The sequence below is a fragment of the Equus quagga genome, chromosome 14, assembly GCF_021613505.1.
Source record: "Equus quagga isolate Etosha38 chromosome 14, UCLA_HA_Equagga_1.0, whole genome shotgun sequence".
Lineage (NCBI taxonomy): Eukaryota > Metazoa > Chordata > Mammalia > Perissodactyla > Equidae > Equus > Equus quagga.
In genome coordinates this window covers 15,864,983-15,889,472 of record NC_060280.1, presented here as the reverse complement: position 1 = coordinate 15,889,472, position 24,490 = coordinate 15,864,983, and the positions used below count along the sequence as shown (strand labels likewise).

The window sequence follows — 24,490 nt, the reverse complement described above, 5'->3', positions numbered from 1 at the left end:
GCTAGTTGTATAGATGAGGAATTGAGGCTTAGGGAAGTTGTGTTTGCCTTGATGATATTGTATTAAGTGGCAAACAAACTAGAACACTGATCTTTTGACTCCCAATTCATAACTCTCTTGTCTACATCCATTGTTCATATGTTGCGGTCCTATCTTGCACTGCCTGTTGAAGTTAATGTAATTTATGTAACATTATTGCATATCTAAAGATTTATATTGTTTTCTAAGACTATTAAAAAGTATCAAAAATGTTGAAACATGACCAAGATCGTGTGCATGTTGCTCTTTGAGAATGAGAGGGTCCTCCTATATAGAGCTAGTGTCATGTTTCATTCATGAGTGAGGCTTGACCAGTTGGCCTTGGATCGTGTGATTGTCAGCTATAACTGAAGGGGTAAGTTCACTTGTCTTACAACTTGTCTTGATAGCTAAAGATGTCCAAAAAAATCTTTATTTTTGTCTGTAGGATGCTGTATATAATAAACAAACCTTTTTAGATTAGAGAGGAAGCTCCAGAAGTGCAAGGTGTGTGTCTCTTTTGCCTACAATATACTTGGTGCCTAGCACAGTCCTGGGCACCCAGAAAGATGCTCAGTAATACTTGCTGAGTGAATAAACTTTTGTCCCTAACATACTGTTTTAAAAAAACTGCTATTCATTGTCAATAGAGGTAAGACATTGTTTGATGGGCTGCTGACTAGAGTATCATATTCAGGTTTGACTTTTGCTAATTTCTAACTTAAGGACTTCTAGTTAGTTTTTAAACAAGTTTCAAACTAATATGGATTTAAACTTTATTAGATTAAAAACTGAGCATTAATTATCTGCCATCCAGCAATATTTTATTCTTGAAAATATTGTCTCATACTTCCCTTAATTTGCTTTCCAGGTTGAGGAACATACGTTATGGTTTCAATACTATCCTTGTGATCCTGATCTGGCGCATTTTTATTGCAAGATCACAAATGGCAAGAAACATCTGGTACTTTGTGGTTAGTCTGTGTTACAAGTTTCTGTCCTACTTCCGAGCATCCAGCACTATGAGATACTGAAGACAAGAATTTAGCATTAGAACATCTATGCATACGGTGGTCTAAATGCACAAAATGTAAAATGTACTTGAGTCATCTCACCTTTTGTCAAGACATTAAACCATCTTAGATCGGAGTGTGGAGTAAATTATGGTACATTTTATGTAACATTTTAATGTTTATTCTCATAAAAACCTAGTGAACACACTGTGGTATGCCAGCTCAAATCTACAATAGCCACCAAAACCATGACTTAACATTTTGATCCCTCGGGAAAAGGGGTGGAGTGAAAGTAGGAGTGGGGAAATAGGAAAACTGACCAATATAACTGTGCAATTCTGGAACTTATTAATTAAAATATGCCTTAACATATAGTGAATTTCTAATTCTAATATTTAGTGCACTGGAAAGCATTTATTTGGACAGGAATACTAGCTAAGTTGGTACATATTTGATTCTTCAGTGTTTGATTTTTTCTATCAGTCAGAGTGAGCTTTAGTTTTGTTAAAATTATAGCCAAACTATTTTCACATCATCCTGTTAAGTTATTGAGTGGTCTCACACATGAAAGACATGTTCTCATTTTTCTTTCTCTGATTAGAGGTCTCATCCATATAGTTTTTCTATAAACCATCAGTTGCTTCTATAATCAGAAGGCTATCTGTTATTCTAAGGACCCTACTAAATCTAAATGGGTTTAAGAATCCATATCAACATACACTGTGTGCTTTTTGAAGGAAAATTAAAGTGAATTCAGTAAGACTATTAGTATCAAAAAGAATGACAATACATTTTTCTTGTCCACATTATGACCAAATAAAAATCAATCCTGTGAGATTTTGTTCATGTTTTGAAGCTGGAGGACTTTTTGAGACTTTGGCAAGTGTGTGTGTTGGGGGGGGATTCGCCATACTTGTACTCTCCTCCCTTTATAAATTTAATAATAAGACTTTTAAAAGGCTTATAGTGTCTTTCCAATGAAACTGAAAGTGCATTATTATGGAAGAATGTATTTGCAGGTAGTCATAACATTAAGAAAATGTTCTCACGTGTGTGTAAACACATAGTAACTTTTGACCTTGAGAGCTGAATTCCTTCAAGAAAAATAAAATAATGCATAAAATAATGTGTATAAAATTAAATAAAGGACTTTATTTACATACCACATAAAGTAGCAAACTGTTGAATGAGTTTGAAGATAACGTTTATTTTTTCTGCATGTGTTTTTAGCTTTAGAAAGAACTGCATTATAGAAACAAGTAATAGCAAGAAAATTAGTGTATATTTTAAGGATACGTTATAATTCCCTTTAAACCTTAATAGTGATTAACTCTCCTTACTCTTTTAACATACATTTAGTTTAACAGATTGATCAACATAACATGTTCTGATTTAGCTGATCCAAGTTGTACTATATTTAAATTGTTAACAGTATATCTGGAATATGTTTAATGAGGTCAGTCACAATACAAAAAAGTTACATAGAATTTTACACCTTAATTTCCTTTGTCAATTTAAATGCAATGTATAAGAAGTTTATTTTGTTATTATGAAAAAACTAAATGTAAAGAAAATCACCTTCTTCCATGCAGGTGTGTAATCTTGAAAAGGAAAAGTGCTTCCATGTTGAAGCTAGACTTTCTGTAGTAAAACTTTTAAACGTTATTTTAAAAGAAATATCTATCTAAATATATATATATTCTTTGGAAGATACTGTGGTCTAGGATCATACCTGGGTATAAGGTGTGAGAGATCAGGACAGTGTCTAAAAATGGAATAAACGATGATGCCTTTGATTTAAAGTGGCCCACGTAATTAACTTTATACATGCTCTATACACTGAGTGCTCCATCTCTCCAAATACATTTTCATAATGTGTTGAAAACATGCTAACATTTGTATGATTTTTACACATCTGCCGAATCTACTTAGAATCAGATGAATTGTCTTTGTGTCTTACGGAAGAATCAGGTATAACATCGGCAGGCATGTGACGTACATGGGGGTATATGTCTTCTGAACTGTGTCATTGTTCTTGTAATCTAACTTAAATGCTAACTGGGATGGTGCTGAGGTCACTGCATAATTTTGTGTGTTTATTTAGAATTCTGTTGTCAAAAGAAAGCTAATGAGTAAATTAATACATCATTCTGGAATTTAGAGTTCTAAAATTAGTGTAAAGAGTATACAGATTGTTAATTCCCACCAACTAGACTTTAAGCTTAACTCAAAGTTGAAAGATTTTGGAAATCATTCTATTTATGTCATTTGCTAGACATGGTTTTTAGTTCTGTTTGATTAGTTTTCTACACAAACTTAATTTTTAACAGGGTAGCCTATTAGCCTATTAAATAAATTTAATATTTCATTTAACTCTTTTGATAAAGCTATATTGTAAAACATTTGGTTTTTTCCCCCCACTCACTCCTGATTCTTATAATTCTGGCATATGCATTTGTCGATTGTGACATTGTTGTGACTGTATTTAAATTTTATGTGGCAACATTACTATGTCCTAACACTCAACACAAAGAAGCATGGCAATACTTTCTTTGACTTAAGAATGGTATAAAATAAACACTCTTTGAATCTATGTAATAAAGGTTTGAAGCAGGGAGGAAAAAATCTTATTTCTCCCCCGTTTTTTGTGTTTGTCTGTAGGAACTGGTTCAGGGTTTTTTGATTTTTGTTTTAAATGTAAATTGATAATCTTTTATAAGAAGTAAGTAGAAGCATTATTGGGTGCCTTTTTTGTAAACCAAAAAGTAATAAATGAATCCCTATATTTCCATTATAGTATTTATTGTATTTTTACAATAATGATACTGCAAATCATACTGGAAGTCACCAATGAGATAATGTGGTTAGGATTATGGAAGCAGTCCTCACTTATACTTCTTACCTCTTTTTAGGTGTGCTCCTTCTTGTATCCTAACTGTATTTAATTCTAAGTTTCTTACACATTGTCTTGGGGGAGGCATATAGGCAGGACGAGCACTTTTTGTTAAAAATATCATTTTTTTTTATTAGCTGGAATGAGGTGGTTTTTCTGTTTTCTAAAAACAGTACCAGCAGATTGCCAGGGTGTCATTAGGCTCCAGCTACTCTCTTCCACATTAAATGATATCATATTAATTTATAGGTACATTTGTAGTCGTTTATCTGTTAAGTGTAAAGGATCATTCATTAGTAACAGAGGTTGACTGTGAAAACGGAGGCGGATGAGGCTACGGTGCAGGAGAGTGCGAGTGGCCTTCCCAGCCTGCTCTTCTAGGCGATCTCCAGCCCTGCCTTGACACCGTTATCGCTGACTTGCTCTGTTGTGAGAAAAGCTCTCTAAGCTTTTGCATGTGAAACTAGAGAAGGGAATGTGTGCTGCATAACTTGATATAGAAATGAGTTAACAGTCTCTGATAAAAGAAATACGAAATATTTTCCTATTGAAATAATATTTTTATCTTAAAGCATTTTCTAGTCGTAGAATAAATGTCTTGTTTTTATGGTGGTACCCCCTTAGCATACATCTCTGCTACCCTTAAGATTCCTAAACAAACCCTCTTTGTCAGTTGAGCATAGCTGTGCAAAATTGTTAAATAATTCCTTTGATTTTTCTTTATTAAAGAAACATTTGAGTAACATTGTTTGACGTGCTCATTTGCAAGTTTGTGGCTGTGAAATAATTTACATAGAACAACGTATAGTGATTAAGTATGAGTTTATATCTTTACTGTTAGACCTGAGCTCAGAGGAATAAGGCTATAATTGTCTTTTTTCTTTTCTTTGGTCACAGATTACAGACGATACCTATAATTTTATACAAGAAGAAGAGAGGCAGTAGAGATTTTTCTGAATTCATTAAAATATACAAACATTCCTAGTTATTTTCTTCAAAATATTTACCCAAAGATTCTCTCCTAGACATTTTAGTTTTCATGTCACAGCTTTATGGGGTTGAATTAGATGTTCTCCAAAGATGATTTGGAGGCAAATTTCCTTTATTTTCTGCTGTTATTCAGAAAACCTAATTCTCTATCTTACGTGAATCTGTGGAGAGCTTCCCTTCGATTTTGTGAGCAAGGTGTAACTAAAAAGTGTTAGGTTTGAACCGCATAAAATTGCTAATATTTGAGTCTTTGACCTATAAAGATACTTTCATATGACTCAACCTAATATTAGAGCTGTTTTTTTTTGGTTTTGTTTTTCAGCAAACACCTGAACCTAAACATACAGTTGAATGTAGTTTTATTTAAAATAGTTGTCCTGGGAGATTGTGTATTTATTTCATCAGTACTTAATTGTTTGACATTTAATACCTAATTTTCTGATTTATGTTACATCTTTCACAGGTTCCTGACATTTCTCCCAACTTGACTGTTGGTTTCTTGATAGGAAAACCTGCCTTTCCTTTTACATTGTAGAAATAGCATAGCAAACATTTCTTGAGCACTTACCGTGTGCCAGGCACTACCCTAAGCATTTTACATGTATTAACCCATTTATGCATGTGTTATGCATATTTATGCATGTGTTAACCCTGACAGCAGCCCTGTGAAGGGGGCACTTCTGTTTCCTGTGTTTTATTGGTTGGTAACTGGAGCATATGATGATGATGACTTACCCCATGGTACACTGTTAGTGGCAGAGCCAAGGTTTGAACTCAGGTAGTCAAGCTCCGAAGCCCACTACACTTGCCCACCACGCTGTACTGTCTTCACTGTGGGAACACAGATGTATCTGGACTGTTGAGAGAGGTTCCCTGACATGTTGTTTTACTAAAATGTCATTAATTGGCTCCTTTATTTCTAAAACTCAGCATTCATCCATTCAACAAATATGGGTTAGGTGCTGTGTTTTATATTGTAAGGATCTGTTTGTCTGTATCACTCACCACACTCTAAGATTTTCATTGGTCCAGGACTGAATATGACACACTGCCTACCCTTTAGGATTTTATGACTTAATATAGGTAAGTAAACATAATTTTAATATAACATAAAGAAGAAAAGCACAAAATAGTAAAAGCAGAGAGGAGTGATTTACTACGTAGTGTTTTAGGGACAAGCTCGCACAAACATGACGTTTGAGTTGTGATTTTACATCAGGTTGAAAGAAATGCTCAGATTGGGAGGCATTCCAGGCATAGAGAAGAGCTTGTGTAAAGGCCGGGAAGTGTGGGGAGCAGTGAAGAAATGTTAAGATGACTCAGGAAAGATGAGGCTGGGGAGGCAGTTAGGGGCCAACGGAGGGCCTTTGCTCAGAGTGCACTGTAGGCTCTGGAATGACTGTTCAAAAACTCAAGTACCCACAAGGTTTTCCTAGCCAAAGCCCACCCAATTCTTAGTAAATATGAATAGATTTTGGACTTTAAATGAACTGACCTATTACGTTTCTTTTCCAAATGAAATTCAGAGAAATAAGTCTACTGGTATAGTGTTACTAAGTCTCTTTGAGAATACAAACCACACCAGTGTCTAAACAACTGGTTTGTTTTTCAGTTTTCTGTAATTCTTAAAGTGTGATTCCTAGACCAACAGCATCAGCAGCTGCGTCACCTGGGATCTCAATAGAGATGCAACTTTTAGAACCCATCCCAGACCTACTGAGTCAGAAGCTGAGGTGAGGCGCGGCAGTGTGTTCTGACCGGCCCTCCAGGAGAGAGTGATGCACGCCGACGTTGGAGAGCCGCTGGCCTCTATAGTCAGTCTTCATGAGATACAGCGGGGTCCAAGCAGGGCGCATTCCTGGGATCTGAGACAAGGTCTGGAAAGTCCTCCTTGAAACTAAGAATTAATACAGAAAACATGATAGAAAACACAAAGTAATATATAGAAAAAGGTCTGGCCTGGTGCTGTAGAAGTTAGCCTTATGTGGTAGAGTTATGAGTGATCTAACCTTTTGTCCCTTATTTCAAATTTTCTAATTTTTATGCAATGAGCCTAAGTTTTTTTTAAACCAAAGCAAAGTTTTTGTTTTAAAGTAACTTAACAGCTGAGGGTGCATGAAATCTGGAAAAATAACAGCATAGAACTGTCTTTTCTCCAATAAAGAGTCAAGGTCCATTCATTCTGGATTTTTAACTCCAGATCTTGAAATAGCATTTTCGTCTTATGCTTAGGGAACGACAATTTACTCAGCTGTGATAGCCTTTGAGATTGTCCAGGTCTTTGTTATGTTTTTGGTGTACTTGGTAAATATATTTCTTTCTGTGCTTACTAGTTTCTTACTCAGTCTTTCCCTGGTGGCCTTCTCAGCTGCAAGTGTCCATCCTGTCTATGCAGCCAGGTAGTCACAGTCCTGCATCTAGCTTAGTTTCCCGTTGTAGTTCCCATTATAATGCTCAGTTTATAGATCAATTAATTGTGAGTTTATAAAGAATCAGCTGCCACAGAGGCTGCTCAACTCTTGGTAAACTGAGAAGGTGTTCTCAGTCTATTCTGTCCTTAAAGCTGAGTTCTAGAGCCCATGCTGTGGGACTCTCTCCTGACTGTCAGAGCGTGGTGCGGGCAGCTGGCAGTATTGCTGAGTTTAGAATGTCTTTTTGAGGAAGTCTGAAATGATCAGGGTTCTTTTGCCTTAACCTCTATGGAAACAGGACCTGCCCCATTGGAGTGAAAATACCTGATTACTTTATTTCCTCCGTTCAACTGTGAGCTCTCCCAAAGGGCAGGACCTATTTTTTAAGGTATCTGGCACATAGGAGTTACTCAATGTTTCATCTGAACTGATGACATGAGGTTTGTCCTTCCTTCGATCAGTTACAGGGTTGCTAAGCTTCCTGCTCAGATACAAGATGTACAAGATTTTGCAGTCAAGAACACTTTGCCAAAAGGAATGGAAAAGTTATTTACACAAATCACCTTTTATTTTTTCCCCTCACTTAGAGATGCTAGCAAAACAAACCCCGCAAATGCCACAAGTTAGAAACTCCACATTTGACAAACTTTACCAAGTCTTTTATTCAACAAGCACTGACTAGCTGTTTGTTATCCACTAATGTAAAATCACACAAATGCTTTCTCCTAAATTCTTAGCAGATTATAGTCAAAGTACTAACTGGTGCTTGTTCTACCTGTAGAGTTTTTCTTTATGAAGACACTTATCCAAGAAATGTAGTTGTCTAGATTGAAAGGCAACTTGATTCCTGGTGTGTGCTTTAGATTAGAAAAACTCTGGGTAAGCTTTATGAATCTGCTTAGCTCAGTCATGCCAGAGTGGGTGGGCTATGCGTGTAACTTCTGACAGCACAGTAGAATGGCCTAGTGGAACATTTTGACTGGCTACGTCATCTGCCTTCTCCCCCAGCATTCCAGAATACATCTTGTAGGCCTGGGCCAATTTTTGAGTTTTTTTTCCTCTGATATGAGAGGCAGCACTCAGTGCCTTGTAAGAACTGCCCGACCTGCTCTGACAACCACTTCAACTCTCAATTCCCTCACTGTATAATTTCAGTATTGCTCTAACTCAGACTATGTTATGAGTACTCTCCCACCTCTCGTGTATTGTCAGATACACTTTACCTCCAAGTACATTATATACATCCATACTCTTGTTAGTGTAGCAGACCATCAAATTGTAGGTTATCACAGCAAATGGACAGCATCTTGAAGGAATGTCGGTACTGGGGTTCTGGAATATCTAGGGATCTTGGTATTAGGCAGACATTAGCGTAATCTCAAAAAGACACACATAAAACTGTGCCCTAGGAGGAAAATGGAGGCCCCTTATGTCCTAAAGGAAACCTTTTTTTGTTTTCTCTAAATGTGGAAAAATAAATGCAAAGGGAACTTGTTGACTTTGAGGGATTTTAAAACTCCAGCTCTGAGCCAGCCCTTGTGGTCCAGTGGTTAACATTCGGCGCTCTCACCGCCAAACTGCCTGGGTTCATTTCCCAGTCGTGGAACCACACCACCTGTGTGTTAGTTGTCATGCTGTGGCGGCGGTTCACATAGAGAATTAGGAAACTAACAACTAGGATGCACCACCATGTACTGCAGCTTTTTAAAAAAAAATCTCTGGCTCTGGAACTTTTCCACAAAGCCCAGGTGTGTGGTATAAATCTCGCCTCCTCTCAGAGTCACTGTTGCTTGTTTGCCCACCCTGGCCCCATCACTACTGGGCCTTGGTCATGTAGTCCCTTGATTGATCCTCTGTCCGCTCTTGCCCGTTTCCAGCTGCAGGGGGCCTTCCAGGTCATCTCACCTTCTTCCAGGGAATTGGACTCATTTCTCTTCTAGAAGACGGGATTCCTGTAAGGTCCAGGCACATGAAGGATTTGCTGCTTTGTAAATAACTAAGCAGTTAAGGATGAGACGCTGTCAAAAGGGATTCTTGCAGGCATTGACTATCCATTGCTAACTTGCTGACCCCACTCCAATTTTATGACCCTTGTGTATATACAGATTCTTTTATTTGCCAGATAATGCAGCAAATAAACGTTGCTATTACAGAAAAAATATCCCTTAAAGAATATCAGGGAACAAAGCTTTCCCTGAAATATAAATAATAGTAAAAAAGTAGGAAGGATTTATCAAGCATTGTGCTTGTTTCATTCTTAAGTTGGATGATTTCTTGGATAAGCAGTGTCGCTTTGCAGTGTTTTATTTTCTTTGCAGTGTTGCTAGCGTCTTTGAAGAATCAGGCCATAATAAGTAAAGCCCAAACTGAAGATCCCATCTGTCCCTGGAGGATGCAGATCCCTTTGCAGCCTACAAACCACCACAAGCCCAGAGTTCATTTCAGTTAACTCCCAAACCGGGGGCTGCCATACCAGGCCAGGGATCAAAATTATGAGGGTAACTTTTTAAACACAGAGGTTCCCAGGACCCACCCCCAGAGTTTTTGATTAGTTAGGTTTAGGAAGAAGCCTAGGGACCTGAATTTTTAAAATTCTCTCCCAGCTGATTCTAATGATGCTCCAGCTTTGCTTTTCCCTCTAAACCAGTGGTGTGCAGCAGGATTGTCTGAGAAGCTCCATCAGCATAGAAATGCCTGGGCACCACTCAGGGGCTTTTTAATCAAAGATCTGGGGTGGGGACCTGGCATATGTATTTATAACAAGCCTTGTGGGTGATTGATACACCCAAGAACAGCCCAAACCTTTTCAAGAAGTTTCTTGCCACTCTTGGGAAAAAATTCCAGAATCTTTCCAAATGAGACAAAAGCAGATGACAGATGCATGCAAAATTGCAATTCTTTAGCATTTTTCAGTAAATCCACTGCCATTTCAGTACAAACATTCTGATTGTATTTGTAAATGAACACTCCATGTCTGCATCTCTAACATTCCATTGTATGGTAACTAGAGTTCAAGTACCTGGTCATTTCTAAAACTCAAAAAATGCTATTACAAAACTCTTCCATAAGGACAAAGCAGAGAAGTAGAACTGTGTAGTGGAAAGAGCATTAGTTTTGCTAGAGACTAGGTAATGAATCGACTGCCACCAGCTGTGTGACCATGAATGAGTCATTTAACCTCAGCCTCAGTTTCCACACCTGTAAAATACCTACCTGAGAGGGTGGTTGTGAGGATTAAATGATGCAATGAATATAAAGTGTGTGGATATAGTAATTGTGCAGTAACTAGTCCCTCAAAATCACCAAAACCCCAAACCATGGAATGAATTATGTTAGAATTATATTAACGTGACCCAATTTATATTCTCCCATTTTACACTATGATTTTCCCATTTCTGATATTTCTATAACATTTTCTCGTCTTTTTATCATTAAGGAATACAAAGTCCGAACACTTTGAATAAAAATATAAAACATCAGTTCTCTTTTCCCCTGGCAATGTTAATATTATCGCTTTAATGGAGCACCTTCTCCACTGTGGCTTTTCTACAACCAACAGCTCTTGCCCACGAGGATAGAACGGGGATTCTTCAAAACATCCCCACCCAAGAACAAAATTCCCACTTATTCATTTCACCCGTGAGCAGAAGAATTCTTTTAAAATGGCCAGTTCCCAAATCTTCCATCTCCACAGATTTTGTGTCAGCCACACCTTGAGTCAACTCACCCTTTTTCTCTACCCCGGTGGTCTGTAGGCAGCTAGTTGTCAAGCAAACAATAATTTGTCTTCTTTCTGGAGTTAAAAGATTTATAACATGTGACCTGGGCCCCATTTGTGTTCCCAGAACATTTCAGGAGTTTCCTTCCTCTTGCTTGTATTTAAGAGAAAGAAACCTAAAATGCAAAACTGTCAGTTTTTGTTAATTGTTTATATAACTTGGCTCTTAGAGCATTTCACATTCCATTAGCCTTGTAGTCCTCAACACTGAGAAATTAAAGGCACAAGATGATCAGTGGCCTGTAATTAGGAAGAGCCTTGAATTCTCTAGAAACAAACTCCTGCTTAACTGGAACAGAAGGGAAATCGTCGCACCCTCAGACAGATACATTTAAAATCTTCCTGTCAGGTCAAAGCTCTTTCCTCAGAATCAGAAATCTTCAGAAAAGTTTCATTACAACTAGAAATTGCAGAGTACACGTGTTTGGAAATGGTTGAATCACAAGTTCTTAGCTTTAGATTCAGGTCTTTGCTGCAGGCATTCCACACAGCTTTCTTACCCTTTCTCATTTTCAAAGGAGAACATACAATGTTTCCACATTGAGTTGCCAGTTTTTCTTAACTAGGCTTAAATTATTTTTTTCCATTGCAGTTTAAGCCAGTACATTCACAAAATAAATCTAGTTACCTTTTACGTCTTTCCTTGACTAGAACTTTCTAGTTGTTTCATTTGAGTTGAGTTTCTAATTTTGATTCACAGCCCTCACTTTGGAGGTCCCCCCTTCCGCTTAAGAGGAGGGTTCTTGTGCTGAATGTTCTCCCTTTGCCCCTGCAGACCAACTCTCCTCTCCTCCACACTGCTCTTTGCCACAGCAAGCTGACCTTTGTGGGTGACACATTGGATTCCCTTGCCCTCTAGCTTCCAGTTGGATTCAGCCAGGAAGAGGCACTGGCAGGGAGGAGAGGACAGAGGTATTTATTTCTCAGTCACTGCTTCTGGGCTCTGGAATGGCAGTGGTTGCATTCTTCTGTCAAATGCCATTTTTTGTAGGTGGCCTCCCTCTCACAGCTCCACATTTCTGAGTTCCAATAATCGCCTCCTCCCCTCGCCTGCAGCTCTCCACTGTTGCTGGTGCCTGTGCTTCACCGTCCCTTACTGGCTGCCTTAACCCTGCTCATGCTTTTGTAGATAATCCCTTCCTTAAACTCTCTTCCTTTCCTCGGTATGCCATCTATTTCCTGTCTGGACTTGGATGCAGGTTCTTGTCTACATCTTGGCAGTGCTGGTACCTTCCGCTGGTAGGGTTCAGGACCTTAGATGTAGCAGAGTAAAGCCTACTGACTGGTCCTGAAAAAATGTTCACTGCCTCTCTTTCAAGTTGGCCCCTACTTTCCTTGTCAGTACCTGACATGGGCACACCATCATTACACGGAATCATCCTTGCTCTTCCACAAATATCCCTATAGAGCAGATTGCTAAATTCACAGATTTTGTCAAACCGCCAACATCCAGAAGGCAAGTTCTTTGCCTGAAAAGACTCCTTCCACTCTTTGTACCCAGTCTGCCGAGTCTCTTCCTCTGTCTTTACATCCCACCCACAACACACACACACACATGGTTCTGTTGTATGCCAGAGAGTGGAGTAAAGTTGTTGTACGTCAATATAGTGCCCTTCATCCATTCCCGAAGATCAACTCAGCTCTGGAAGAGAATGTTCAAGGCTGTTCAAAATGGAAATTCTCTCTTATACTTGCACCTCTCTTCTCATTCCCTCCCAGCTTCTCTTGTTGTACCCCGTCAGTAAAGACCCCCTCATCTACCTAGGTAAGGTAGAAACGGGAATCATTCTCGACTCTTCCCTCTCCTTATACCAAATATTGCATCAGTCACCAAAACTTTTCCATTCTATTCCCTCAATGTTAGAGATATGTTAACTTCCTTCCATCTTCATTGCTCCCACTGTGGTCCATAGACCAACACTTCTCTTGCCTGGATTATGATGACATCTTTCTAACTGATTTCTGTGCTTCTAGTCTGGTTAATCTCCAATGCATGCTGTTTTCAGCAGCCAGAATGATCTTTCTAAGTCACAACTGATTGTGTTAGCCCCCATACTTAAAACTCCATTTGTACACTGCCCCCAGTATCGAGTCCATATGTACTAACACAACTTCTAAGGCTCATTGCGATCTGGACAACACCGGCTCATCTCTCATCTTCCCTACTCCTCATGTCTCAACCACTTGCTGTTCTACCACATTTATCATCTCTCTCTTGCCATGATCATGATGTTCTTCTGCCTGCAAAATTCTGTCAGCTCTCACCCATCTTTCACATTTCAGTTTAGGCATCAAGCCTGTATGAGGAATGCTTTCAACTGCAAAACCAGTTTCATCCACAAACCCAGGTTGCAGCTAAGTTTTCTTATAGAAGAAGTCTGGAGAGGCTGTCTGGCTGTGATAAGCTTGAGTTCCCCTCTGATGATCCCAAATCTATATTCTCAGCTCAGACACCCCTCCTGAACTTCAGACCCATATTTCCAGAATCTGGTTAGAAATTCTGGAGCCAACTGGACTCATCTTTTGAAATACCAGGAAGTAATGAGGTCTAGACTGTCGTGGAGCCTCACTGGGGTGAAGATGCGGCAGGGGTCACCTGGAAGACTCTAGCAGGCAGGAAGGGCATTGATCCATATATCCGTCCATCTTGACCATTTCTCCACGTGTTTACCTGTGAATGTTCCTGTGCCAGGCTCTTGGGCAGGTGCTGGGAAGATAACTGTGACTCTATCACCTTCTCTGTCCTCAAGGAACTCAGAGTCAGTGGGGGTGACATCACGGGGAACATGGCATCTCTCAGTGTGACTCAGGCAGATGGTTGGACCCACAGCAAGAGGGTCTTAGTCAGTTGTTCCCACTGCTTTGGGCCCAAAAGCCAATGTCAGAGGCATTAAGAAGTCAGACCATGGGGAAAGTGCTGGCCATGAGGCCATGAAACCATGAGCAGGACTAGGGATGATCAGAGCTACCAAGGAATAGTTCAGGCCTGGGCCCAGATATGTGGGGTGGACACAGGAGAGCTAGACCATGGGCTCTATGGGAGTCTTGGTTGTCCAAAGCCCTGGGCACAGGATGCAGCTGAGCTTTGAGGGACTGGGGAAGGTGCAGTGACTTGAGAAATGAGGGGCGAGGAAGCAGAGGCTGGGCGGAAGTGGGAGTGGAATGCAGTGAGGGACATCTGTGACGGGGGCGGGGCAGGGGAGGCGCACAGATACTGGCAGTGGAGAGAGAGGGTCAACTTCCTCCTGGGGTGGGAGGGTACTGTTTCTAAATTTTCTTCCAAAGATGGGCTTCCTTGGTGGTTCCTTAGTCTCTCCCTTGTGCCCTTGTTGCCTTCCTCCCGACCCAGGGCTGACCTAGGAAGAGGGTGGATTAACGAGTTGACTGGGGGGCTTGCCCATCAGGATCTTCAAAGAGTGAAAGTCACAGTGAATAAGAAAGAGGAAGATCAGCCCTGAAATGGGCACCTGCCTTGGACGCTCTCATTTGGCTGACTGTGACCATCAGCTGAGGGCTCCGGCCAACAGAGGGTAGGCTAATGGAGCAACGACTGGCCCTGCCAATGAAGGGAGAGGCCTCAGACCTGCCGTCTTGCTGCAGCCATTATTTCTCAAGAACCTGCTGTTTTGGGAGCTTGACGCAGACCCCAAACTTTTCCACGGTTCTCTCCAACCTAGAAATATCTTCTCTGCTTGCTACAGAGACACAGCTCCCATATCTGAAACATACCCGCTTATGCCACCTTCTCTTCCAGGCAGATCCTGTCAGGCTGTGAGGAAAGAGGCCTTCAGAAGGTCTGGCGCCCTCCAGGCTATATGCCAACAGGAATTGCATGACAGTGGCCTAAGGAGGCCTGAGGAACCGTTTTGGAAACTTCAGCAGTAATAATATTTCTGGGCAATCGTAGGCCATTCATCAAAGCCCTGGCACTTGCTGAATATAAGGCATAAAAAAAGCAGTTTAAGGTTTCACAACATAATTACTTCTTGGAGGAAAGTGAAAGGAAAAAGGATTAGCATGACTGCTCAGGCTGTTGTTTTTCTGCTGGAGCCAGTTCTCTCGCACCTAGGCTGCAGGGAAAAATAAAACCAAAACAAAGCACAACTCTTCTGAGCATCCCTCGAGGGCTGCTTTGCCCACTCCCTGGTGTGGTCATTTAGTGACTTCTCCACTCTCCACAAGTTCCTACATCAGTCCGGATTCCTTCCCCTAGATAACAGAGACCCTCCGGCACGACCTCCTCCACCTACAGACTCACCTCTCAGTGCTGCTACCCTTTCCTGGGCCTCAGGAGCTGCATCCTCCTAGTTCAAGGCCAGGCCCACCCCTCATCCTCAAATGCCCTTCTGCTCTTGACTGTTCTGGAATGCCTGTGTACCAATGATTCTTTCTAACCTCTTGCTCTCTCTGCTTTCTTCCTTTTTCCCTAGCCACCTGCTCAAATGTATTCCATTGAGAGACAGGCACTCCCTCCACTGGCTCCTTCTCACACCAGCCTTCTTATTTCCCTCCTGTCACCTCCAATCTTGAAAGAACAGCCTACTTTACTATCTCAACTCCCTCACTTGCCACCCACACTTCAGCACATTGCGCTCTGGCTGGTCGCATCCAACGGATACTTGTCAGCAAGTCCTTATCTCATTTGACCTCCGTGTACCAGCTGGCACTGTTAACCACTCCATTCTCCCCAACTCTCTTCTCTCCCTTGGCTTTCCCTAACACAAGCGTATCCTGGGTTTTCCAAATCTCCTGTATTGACGTTGCTTTTTTTTTGCCTTCTCTGTACATAAGCTCTGTCCTCAGCACTCTTCTCTCCTAGAGGCTCTCTGGCAGTGACCCATCCGCAAGCATGAGTTCCCCTCTGATGAACCCAGATCTATATTCTCAGCTCAGATACCTCTCCTGAGCTTCAGATCCAATTTTCCAGAGTCTACCTGTCACCCCTCAAGGATGTGCATAGACACTTTCAAAAAGGAACTGGCCATCTTCCCAACCTCCAATTCTCCCTTCTCCTGTATTAATCTGTCTTAGTCAATGGCCTCACTACTAGAAATCTGGTATTGTCAATGTCATTGTCAATTTTCAAATCTGGTATTAGTCAATGGCCCAAGCTAGAAACCTGGGAATTGTCCTTGCCCCTCTACTTATGAACTTGTCTCAATTCTCCCCTCTTTCAACCCTCCCCATTCCCCCTAACCTTCTCCTTTACCACTACTCAACTCTGGTGCTCATCACCTCTTACCCCTATCACTCTAATATCCTCCCTGGTAGCTCCACTTCCTCCTCTCTGGCACTCCTCAAATTCACTCTATGTAACCAGAACAATCTTTCCAAAGCACACAGCTGATCATCTCTCTCCTGTGCTATACACCTTCAAAGGCTCACCATTGCCTTAAAATAAAACACAATCTCCTCAATATAGTCTATAAAACCATCCTTGATCTGGCTCCTGTTGACTCCTCCAGCTTTCCCTCTCCCTCTCTGCCTTGCACTTTACACTCCAGCAGCACCAAGCTGATGCTTCTGCAACTTTGCTTATGCTGTTCCTTCCATCTGGAATGTCATTCCTGTGCTTTGTTTCCCTACTCATTGTTTAAGTCTCCATTCAGATGTTCCTTCTCCAAGACACACTGGTCTGAGTTACATGCCCCTTCTTTGTGCTTGCAACTGTGATAGCTTTCATCACCACAGCACTGTCATTACTTATGCAAAAGAGTGTTCTAGCTGAGCCTAGAATGGGAGTCAGCATTGGACTGGGCACCCTCTTGGAATCTGTTTGTATGAGCTGATATGCATGAGGGTAGTTCTGAGGGAAGCATTGAGTGTGGGATTGGAAGACAGAGAGAGAGAGAGAGAGAGAGAGATGGGAGATGGGAAGGCAGTGGGGCTGTTCATAAGAGGCATTAATTCTCTGCCATGCCCCCTGAAATGTTTATGAGTCCTGGTGGAGAGGGGAGTCACGGACCTTGTGAGACTCTGGGCTCAAGCAATACTACTTCAGGGTCTCTAGGTGACAAAGTCCAACACAAATGTAAGGCAAGGCCATTTTCTCCTCCTTTGAGAAGAACCTGGCACCCAGTATCACTCTGGCACCCTGAGGCCTAGAGGTTGGGGGGCATCCTTGACACCCAACCCTACCACGTACAGCTGCACATGGGCAAACGGACAAAGGGTCGGGAGTGGGGCTCAAGTCCACTCAAAGCAAGGAAGAGCTTTCCCTACTTTGCACAGAAGCTTTATGGTCTTGTGGCAACTATTGGAACAGCCATGACTTTTTCAGGAAGGGCACTGTCATTTCTGGGTGTCTGGAAGCTCCCTCATGCAGCTGTGAGAACAGAGGACTTTGACAAGGAAGAACCAGGACAAGCTGTAGGGAGGGGGTCAAATGTTGGTTAAACTGATGGATTAGTCCATGATTACATGACAAACTCTCCTTGGGAACTTCAAGAAATAGTTGAGGGACACTTTGCTGGGAGTTCAAGGCTCTGAGTGAGTTATTTGAATTAATGGGCTCCCATTTGTATCACAAGCTGCTGAGGACTGGGGACATTGAGTTTATATTTTCAGTCTCCCCACAAATAGACCTCAAAATCTGAGGACCGGGACTATTCTTCTTCCTTTTTTGCTCCCTGGGGTTAAACACAGTGCCTGGACACAGCAGGTAATAAATAGATGGGTGAACCGATGGAGGAATGAAAGAAAAGACTATTCTGTTGATTCCTCGCTCGGAGTCCAAGGGATCTGGAGAAGCCACAGCAGCCCTGCACAGGCCAGTCCCAACAGCAATTAATCTCTCTTGTTTCTTCATGCAGGATAATAGTCCTCTGACAGTGAGAGACTTGGCTCTCACCCAGGAAGATGAAAGAAAAACAACCAGTGGTGGATCTGGCTTGTGCAGTGGCTCTGGTGCCTGTGAGATAAGGGCCTTTATGGTGCCCTGGGGAGAGAGAAGTGGCTTCATGAGGTGCTGCCGCCAAAGGCACAGGCTTCTCTCCCCCACAGAAGGGCCACTAAATCAGTCCATTCTTGTGCAGCCAAGGCGCCAGCCCAAAGCGAGGAATTGGCAGAGGCAGCTTTGGGCGACCCTGAAAGATAATACCCAGCCCAAACTCTGTCCCCCTTCCCGCTTCCATTCCGCAGCTCTCCTGGGCCCCTATCCGAATTGAGCGAGGGCCAGGAGGGGCGTGGGCTCGGAGCCCTTGCATCCTCTCACAGTGAGCCCGCTGCAGCCCTCTGCAGACCTTGTCCTGCCAGGTTGCTGAAAGAAGATACCTGTCTTTATTACCTGGGGGTTACCTGCCCTTGGGTCCCTTTCATGAAACCACTTCCTTGTGACTGAGAGGAACAGGCTGGTGTAGGGGAGAGAGCAAAGGCCTTTACAGTCAGCCAGATGTAGGTTCAAGGCCGGACTCTGCCACTTGGGCACCTTAGGCAACTCATTTACCCTCTCCGAGCCTCAGTTTCTCACCTGTAAAGTGAGTCACTGTGAAGATGAAATGTGATCATGTATGTAACCTACCAGGACAGTGCCTGATTCAAAGTAGCTTGCTTAAAAAAATGCTAGCTCTTATAGTCATTAACAGGCAAGCCTGGCAGAGCAAGTTCTTTGGTCCCTTCCTAGAATGAAGACCCTGGTACAGGCTCAGAGCAAACATTCTGACAATCTAGTGGCGCCACCTTTACTTAACCTAGACTTACACGAGCAACGTGGAACGAGGGGCTGCTTTCACCGAGCTGGAGCACCGGGTCGTGGAAGGGAATTTAATTTGGCAAATGTTTTTTAAGTGCCATTTATGTCCACACCTAGTCTGGAGTTTCAAAGGGAGGATGGCGTCATCCTGGGGCCAGGGACAGGAAGACTGGGAACGGGAGCAGGAGCCCCAGGGAGAGGGGCGGGCCGCCGGAGCGCAGCTGGGCGCTGTGTGGGCATATCCAACACAGCTTCTCCCTTCAGAGCCCTGCAGGGACACCAGCTGGGTTTCAGAAACCGTGGGAGCCATTTCCCTGCAGATGGCAAGGAATTCAGTGGCTCTGGGTCACCTGCAAGAGCCACTGAAGTCTCAGTCCAGCCCTGAGGCCCTTCTCACCTTGGCCCTACTTTATCTTTCCACTGACACCTCACACCCATGCTTCCCCTTCCCCACCCAGACTACCAGCTCCTGAAGCGGGTGGCCACTGCCATTTCAGGCAGGACAATTCTTCATTATACACGACTGTCCTGCACATTTCTGGACATTCCACTTCACTGGCCTCTGCTCAACCAATGCCTGAAGCTCACACCCTCTTACCACTCATTTCCAAATGCCCTCCCCCTTTTCCAAAGGCATCGGGTGTGCTTTTTGCACCTGCTTGTTCCTCTTCCTGGAATGTCCCTCCCCACCCCCACTTCTCCAGAAAGTGAAGCTCTCCTTCGTGAAAACCCAGCTCCAACGTCACTTATTGGGGGAGCTCCTTCTAATTCCCTGCAGCTCAAGTCACAGACGCTGCCCCTCCCTCTGACCCGGCAGGGAGCTCCACAACTGGACAGGATGTTTTGGGGTCGGTTTCCTTCCTTGCACTGCCCCTCCTGATAGGCTGGACCATGTCTTAGTAGCATTTTGAATTCCTCGCAGCCCGTAGCATCAAGCTTGAGATGCAAAATGTGCTTCACCCAGGGGTCCTCAGGCAAGTGACGCGTCTTCCTCGGCAGGGCGGGGCTGCGCTTCAGGGGACCTGGCGGGGACGGCAGCTTGGCTTCCACTGCCACCTGGCGGCGACCCAGCGCTTGGCTTTGATGCAATGGAAAGAGAGGCTGGGGCCACGGCCAGAGCCAGCCCTGGGCTCCTGAGGCCCGGTTATGGTGCCGCTCCTGGCATGAGCCAGGGTGTTACAGCAGCCATCATGAGCATGATCACCGTGACAACCACTGTTTATGCAGCTATTCACAGTTTAAAGAGCTTTTATTTCATATGCGCTATTTCACTCAAACTGCATTACAACCTTGTGAAGCTGGCAGAGCAGCAACGATTGTTCTCATTTTACAGATGAGTAAAGGGAGGTGAATAATATCAGTAACAACGACATGACATCAGCTACCGCTACAAAAATAACACCACCTCTTTCTTCACCTCCAGTCTCTCCCTTATCCGAATTATTGAGTACTTAATATGTGCCTAAGGGATTTACAAACGTCAACCAGCAAACATAACACACTCTTGAATGGAACTTTTCCTTTCTCAGAGTTTGGGCACAGCCCTAAAGCCATGTGCCCATGCATTTTAAAGCAGCGCTGTCCAATGGAAATATAATGTGAGCTGCATATGTAATTAAGATTTTCTAGTAGTCACGTTAAAAAGGAAAGGAGAAAGAGGTGAAATCAATTTTAATGAGATATTTAATTCACCAAATATATCAAAAATATTATTTCAACACCTAATGAATATAAAAATTATTAATGAGATATTTTACATTCTTTTTTTCGTACTGAGTCTTTGAAAATTGGTGTGTTGGTTACACTTACAGCACATCTCAGTTTGAACCAGCCATACTTCAAGTGCTCACCAGCTTAGTGGCTGCCATATTGGATGGTGTGGTTCTAAAGAAAGGAATTTGGCCGTTGAAGAAGGCCATGCTAACTGGAAGTCTCTGACCAGCTTGTGAGCCTTAGCCTACCATCAATGTCTAGGCCATTTGCAAAAGGAGGCAGGGAATTAGAGGCAGAGAACTGGGGAGTGGGACTTTCTTTGGAAAGAGTCATTGGAGTGCTGTATGACTTCCTTCCCCTACCTATGGAGGAGAGGAGGGTAGTCCCCTTCCTCCAATTTGAGCCAAGCAAGGGAAGCTTCTGTATAGCACAGAAGCTGATGCCTCACTAGCGCCTGGAGAAGCCAAGGAATGAGCCTGGCTGGAGTTGACCCTGATGTCAGAGAGAGGGCTGCAGAGTGAATAAGGTGGGTTGTGCTTGTGGCAGGGCAAGGGGCGTGTTCTCCCTGGGACTTTAGTTGCCTCAAAGGAGCCAGCCCAGAGGACCTCATGCCAGTACCGAGAGGCTCCATGGAATGCACCTAAGGAGCCAGAGCTGAGGGGCCAGTGGGCAGCAGTCAGCCCGAGTTTGCTTCACTCGCAGCACAGGATGCAATGGCAGAGCCCGAGGGAAGGGTTTTTTTGAAAAACCCATAAAAGTACTCCATGAGAGAAAGAGCCGGTACTTTGGCACCTGCCACCCAGAGGGTCCTGAAGCTGTATTATGTTATCTATGGAGGGCCTTCCTTGCCCTTTTCCTCAAATCTCCTGCTCCTCCCGCATGTGACCTGGGAGAAGGTCCCAAATGGCAGCTTGAACTAGTAGAAGGCAATGGAGCAAGGAAGAGGGAGGAAACTAACCGTGACCTTCTTTCCCTTCTCTGACTTCTCTAGTAGTGGCAGACACTATGTGGGGGCTGGGGCAGGCAGGACCTGAATTTTTTAGAGAAGGACACAGGACTATGTAGCCTCAGCTGGGCCATGCCTTACCTTTTGACAAGGCTTTCGTTTACTTTGGTGACAATCGTTCATCCCATGAATATTTGCTGAACATTCAACGATAGTTATTGTTATTATCACTATACCTGCCTTTATTTTTGGATTAAAATTTATTATAATAAATAAGTATTGATAACACTATCAGCTATGATTAAGTATGAGGTAACGTTGGGAGCTTTATAATACAGATGGATTAAGCAGAGATCTCTGTTTTAAGTACAATAACCCCAGACCAAACTAGCAAAAGTGAAAAAAGTAATGGGGTGGATCATGCAAGTGAGAAATTTGCAGGTGATTGACCTCAGAGACAGTTTAATCCAGAAACTCAGACAATATTATTAGGTTTTTCTTCATCTTTTGGATTTCTTTTTTGTCTGCTTCTCTTTGTGTGAGGACCACAAATTCTCTTAGTGAAAATGGCTTCTTCTGCTGAGTAAGGAAAGATGGCTGTCCATTGCTCCAAACTTGCGTCTTTCCAGCATTGTAACCCAAAGGCAAGATAGCACCTTTCTCACTGGTTTCAGTGAATGTTCCTAGGACTCTGGTCTGACCGACTCCAGTGCCCATCCTTGGAGGTGGGGATTAGGGGGAGACAAAGTTTGACAATTGACCACATCCAAAACACAAGGACATGAGGCAAGTTCTTTGGAGAATATGAGGATGCCATTGTCAGAAGTGAGATGGAGAAGCATGCTGAGAAGATAAAACTAGATTTACCACTGTCCACTCCAGGGCGTAAGTGCAAAGTGCTACGGGAGCACAGAAGAGGGTGTGACCAACATTGCTTCCTTAAGGAATTCTCAGCAATCTTTGTTAAATACCTCACTCAAGTCCAGATACATTATGTATATTTAGTTTACCTAATAATCCTAAGTTGGATGTCTTCTATTTGTCCCTCCAGATCTGCTCTCCACCCTTCTCCATCCTGTTCTGTGCCCCAGGAGGCTGACTTATACGGACTACATCATTGGTCCCTTTGCCCTCCAGTTGGGTTTCCAATTGGGGTTGGCCAATAGAGACAAGAAGTTGGAGGGAAAGAGAAGGATGAGTTGGGGTATTTACTCTCCAAGTTCCCTTAATGCAAGATTACTCAGGCTGTCCTTGTCCCTCCACTGAAGGTGGTGTGGCTCTGCACACAGTCACCTGCTGTACAGGTTTGCACTCTCACTCCCTCTCTTCAGGCTCAGGGCAGGTAACATCCCCGCTGTACTAGCCTGAGGCACTGTACTATTCCTTGTGATTTTCCTATGTCCTGCTCATCTTCTTACATAAAACTTTCTTTTAAACTCATCTTAATTTGAGTACACTGTTTGTTACCTGCCAAGACCCCAAGTAACATAAAACCTGTCTGCAAAGCAGATGAAAATGAGTTGGCTGTGATTGTCATTGAACTGCATTGACTCCTGTGGCCTCTGCTTTCTTTTCTAAGTGGTCACAGACCATTCTCTTTCCTTGTTCCTTCTAGACTCTTGTAGAGAGACATTGTCAAGCTTGGCAGCCTGTAACTTTTGGAATGCCCTGTTAAAAAAAAATCACCACATTTGCTAGTCTCAGTTCTTTAATATCCTCCACTGTCCTCTAAAGTACTCTAGAGGTTTGGCCATTTCATCCTTTCAGTATTTCAGTCAGAATAACCCAGTTATGCTGTGGTAACAAACAACCTCCAACCTTCAATGGCTTAAGATAAAACAAGTCTATTTCACATTCCTGCTACATCTCCATCGTGGCTTGGCGGAGGGCGCTGCTCACAGCAAACACTCGGGGACCCAAAATGATGGAGCTGCCACAACTCACATGGTGCCGGTCATTGTGCCAAAGGGAGAGAGTGTTCTGCAGGGTCCTGCATGGACAATTAAATGTTAGGCCTGAAAGTGACACCACACTTGTCACGATGTCCCATCCCTCCACAAGGAGCCCAGGAAGGCAGTCTACTGAGTGCCTGGGAGGTGCCTCTTTTTTTTCTAAATAGGGTGTAGGCTCTCTTGGGATAGAGTGATTTTGCACCTCTTCTTTCTAGAGTATATCTGGACCCAGATCATGCTCAGTAATTACCCACTTGGGGGACAGCTTGTGCCACCACGATTTTCAGAGTGAATGACATTTGAGAGCAGGGAGGTGTGCTGGGGCTTAGGCTTCACCAGCAGTTGCTAAGATTTTAGTGTGTGTGTCTGTGTGTGTGTTTTAATGTCAATGGTAAATACTAGTTCTTCCAATAGTAAAATCTCATACAAAAGGGAAAAAGCATAATATAGAAGGAAAAATGCATCTTCTAGATGTATCAGTTCTACGATAAGGTTTATTTAGAAGTAAATACACAATTTGGTTTGGAACCAACACAATGCCTGGCCCATATTAGGCTAAATATTTGTTGAATGAATGAGTATCATCATCCAGCTTATTCACTTAGCCTCGTATATCAGCTTTTCCTCATGTTGCCAGGCAACAGAGAGCATATGTTCACTTACACATAGTATAACATGGAGCAACTGAACTACATGCAAGATAATGCCAATAAAGTGAAATACTGAGGATTCTTATTGAGGCACAAAAACAGTAGAATCTGAGGGAGAAAGACTTTAACGGTAAAGAGGGCAAAAGAGTGGGTGGGAGACCACATAGGCCATACCTACCATTTGCTGGCCACTGCTGACCTCACCTATGAAACCTCAAATCTCCCAGGCTTCACCAGCCTGAGAGTAGAAAATACAATTGAATGAACACTGAATTTCACATTTTGATTGCTGTGAGTCCCGTCTGCTTATGAAGGCTTTCCAGGTGGTCTCAAAGTCACCCAAAGGTATTTCTGCTTGCCTGTGCTCAGGCTGAGTCCATTCACGCTTTTCTACTCCTTGATGCAGGTTGGTGTCCACAAACCATCTTGTCCCTGC

The 24,490-nt window shown here is 42.9% G+C and overlaps 1 protein-coding gene across 3 annotated transcripts in view; it reads left to right on the top strand.

The window, feature by feature from the left end:
- Positions 1–3,816, top strand: part of FAR1 (fatty acyl-CoA reductase 1) — a 75,326-nt gene extending 71,510 nt beyond the window's left edge. For all 3 annotated transcript variants that reach the window (XM_046685956.1, XM_046685954.1, XM_046685953.1), the window contains one exon: positions 890–3,816. In XM_046685956.1, the coding sequence (XP_046541912.1) occupies positions 890–1,052 (163 nt within the window). In that variant the 3' untranslated portion in view covers positions 1,053–3,816. The remainder of the gene's footprint in view (positions 1–889) is intronic.
- Positions 3,817–24,490: the final 20,674 nt, after the last annotated feature.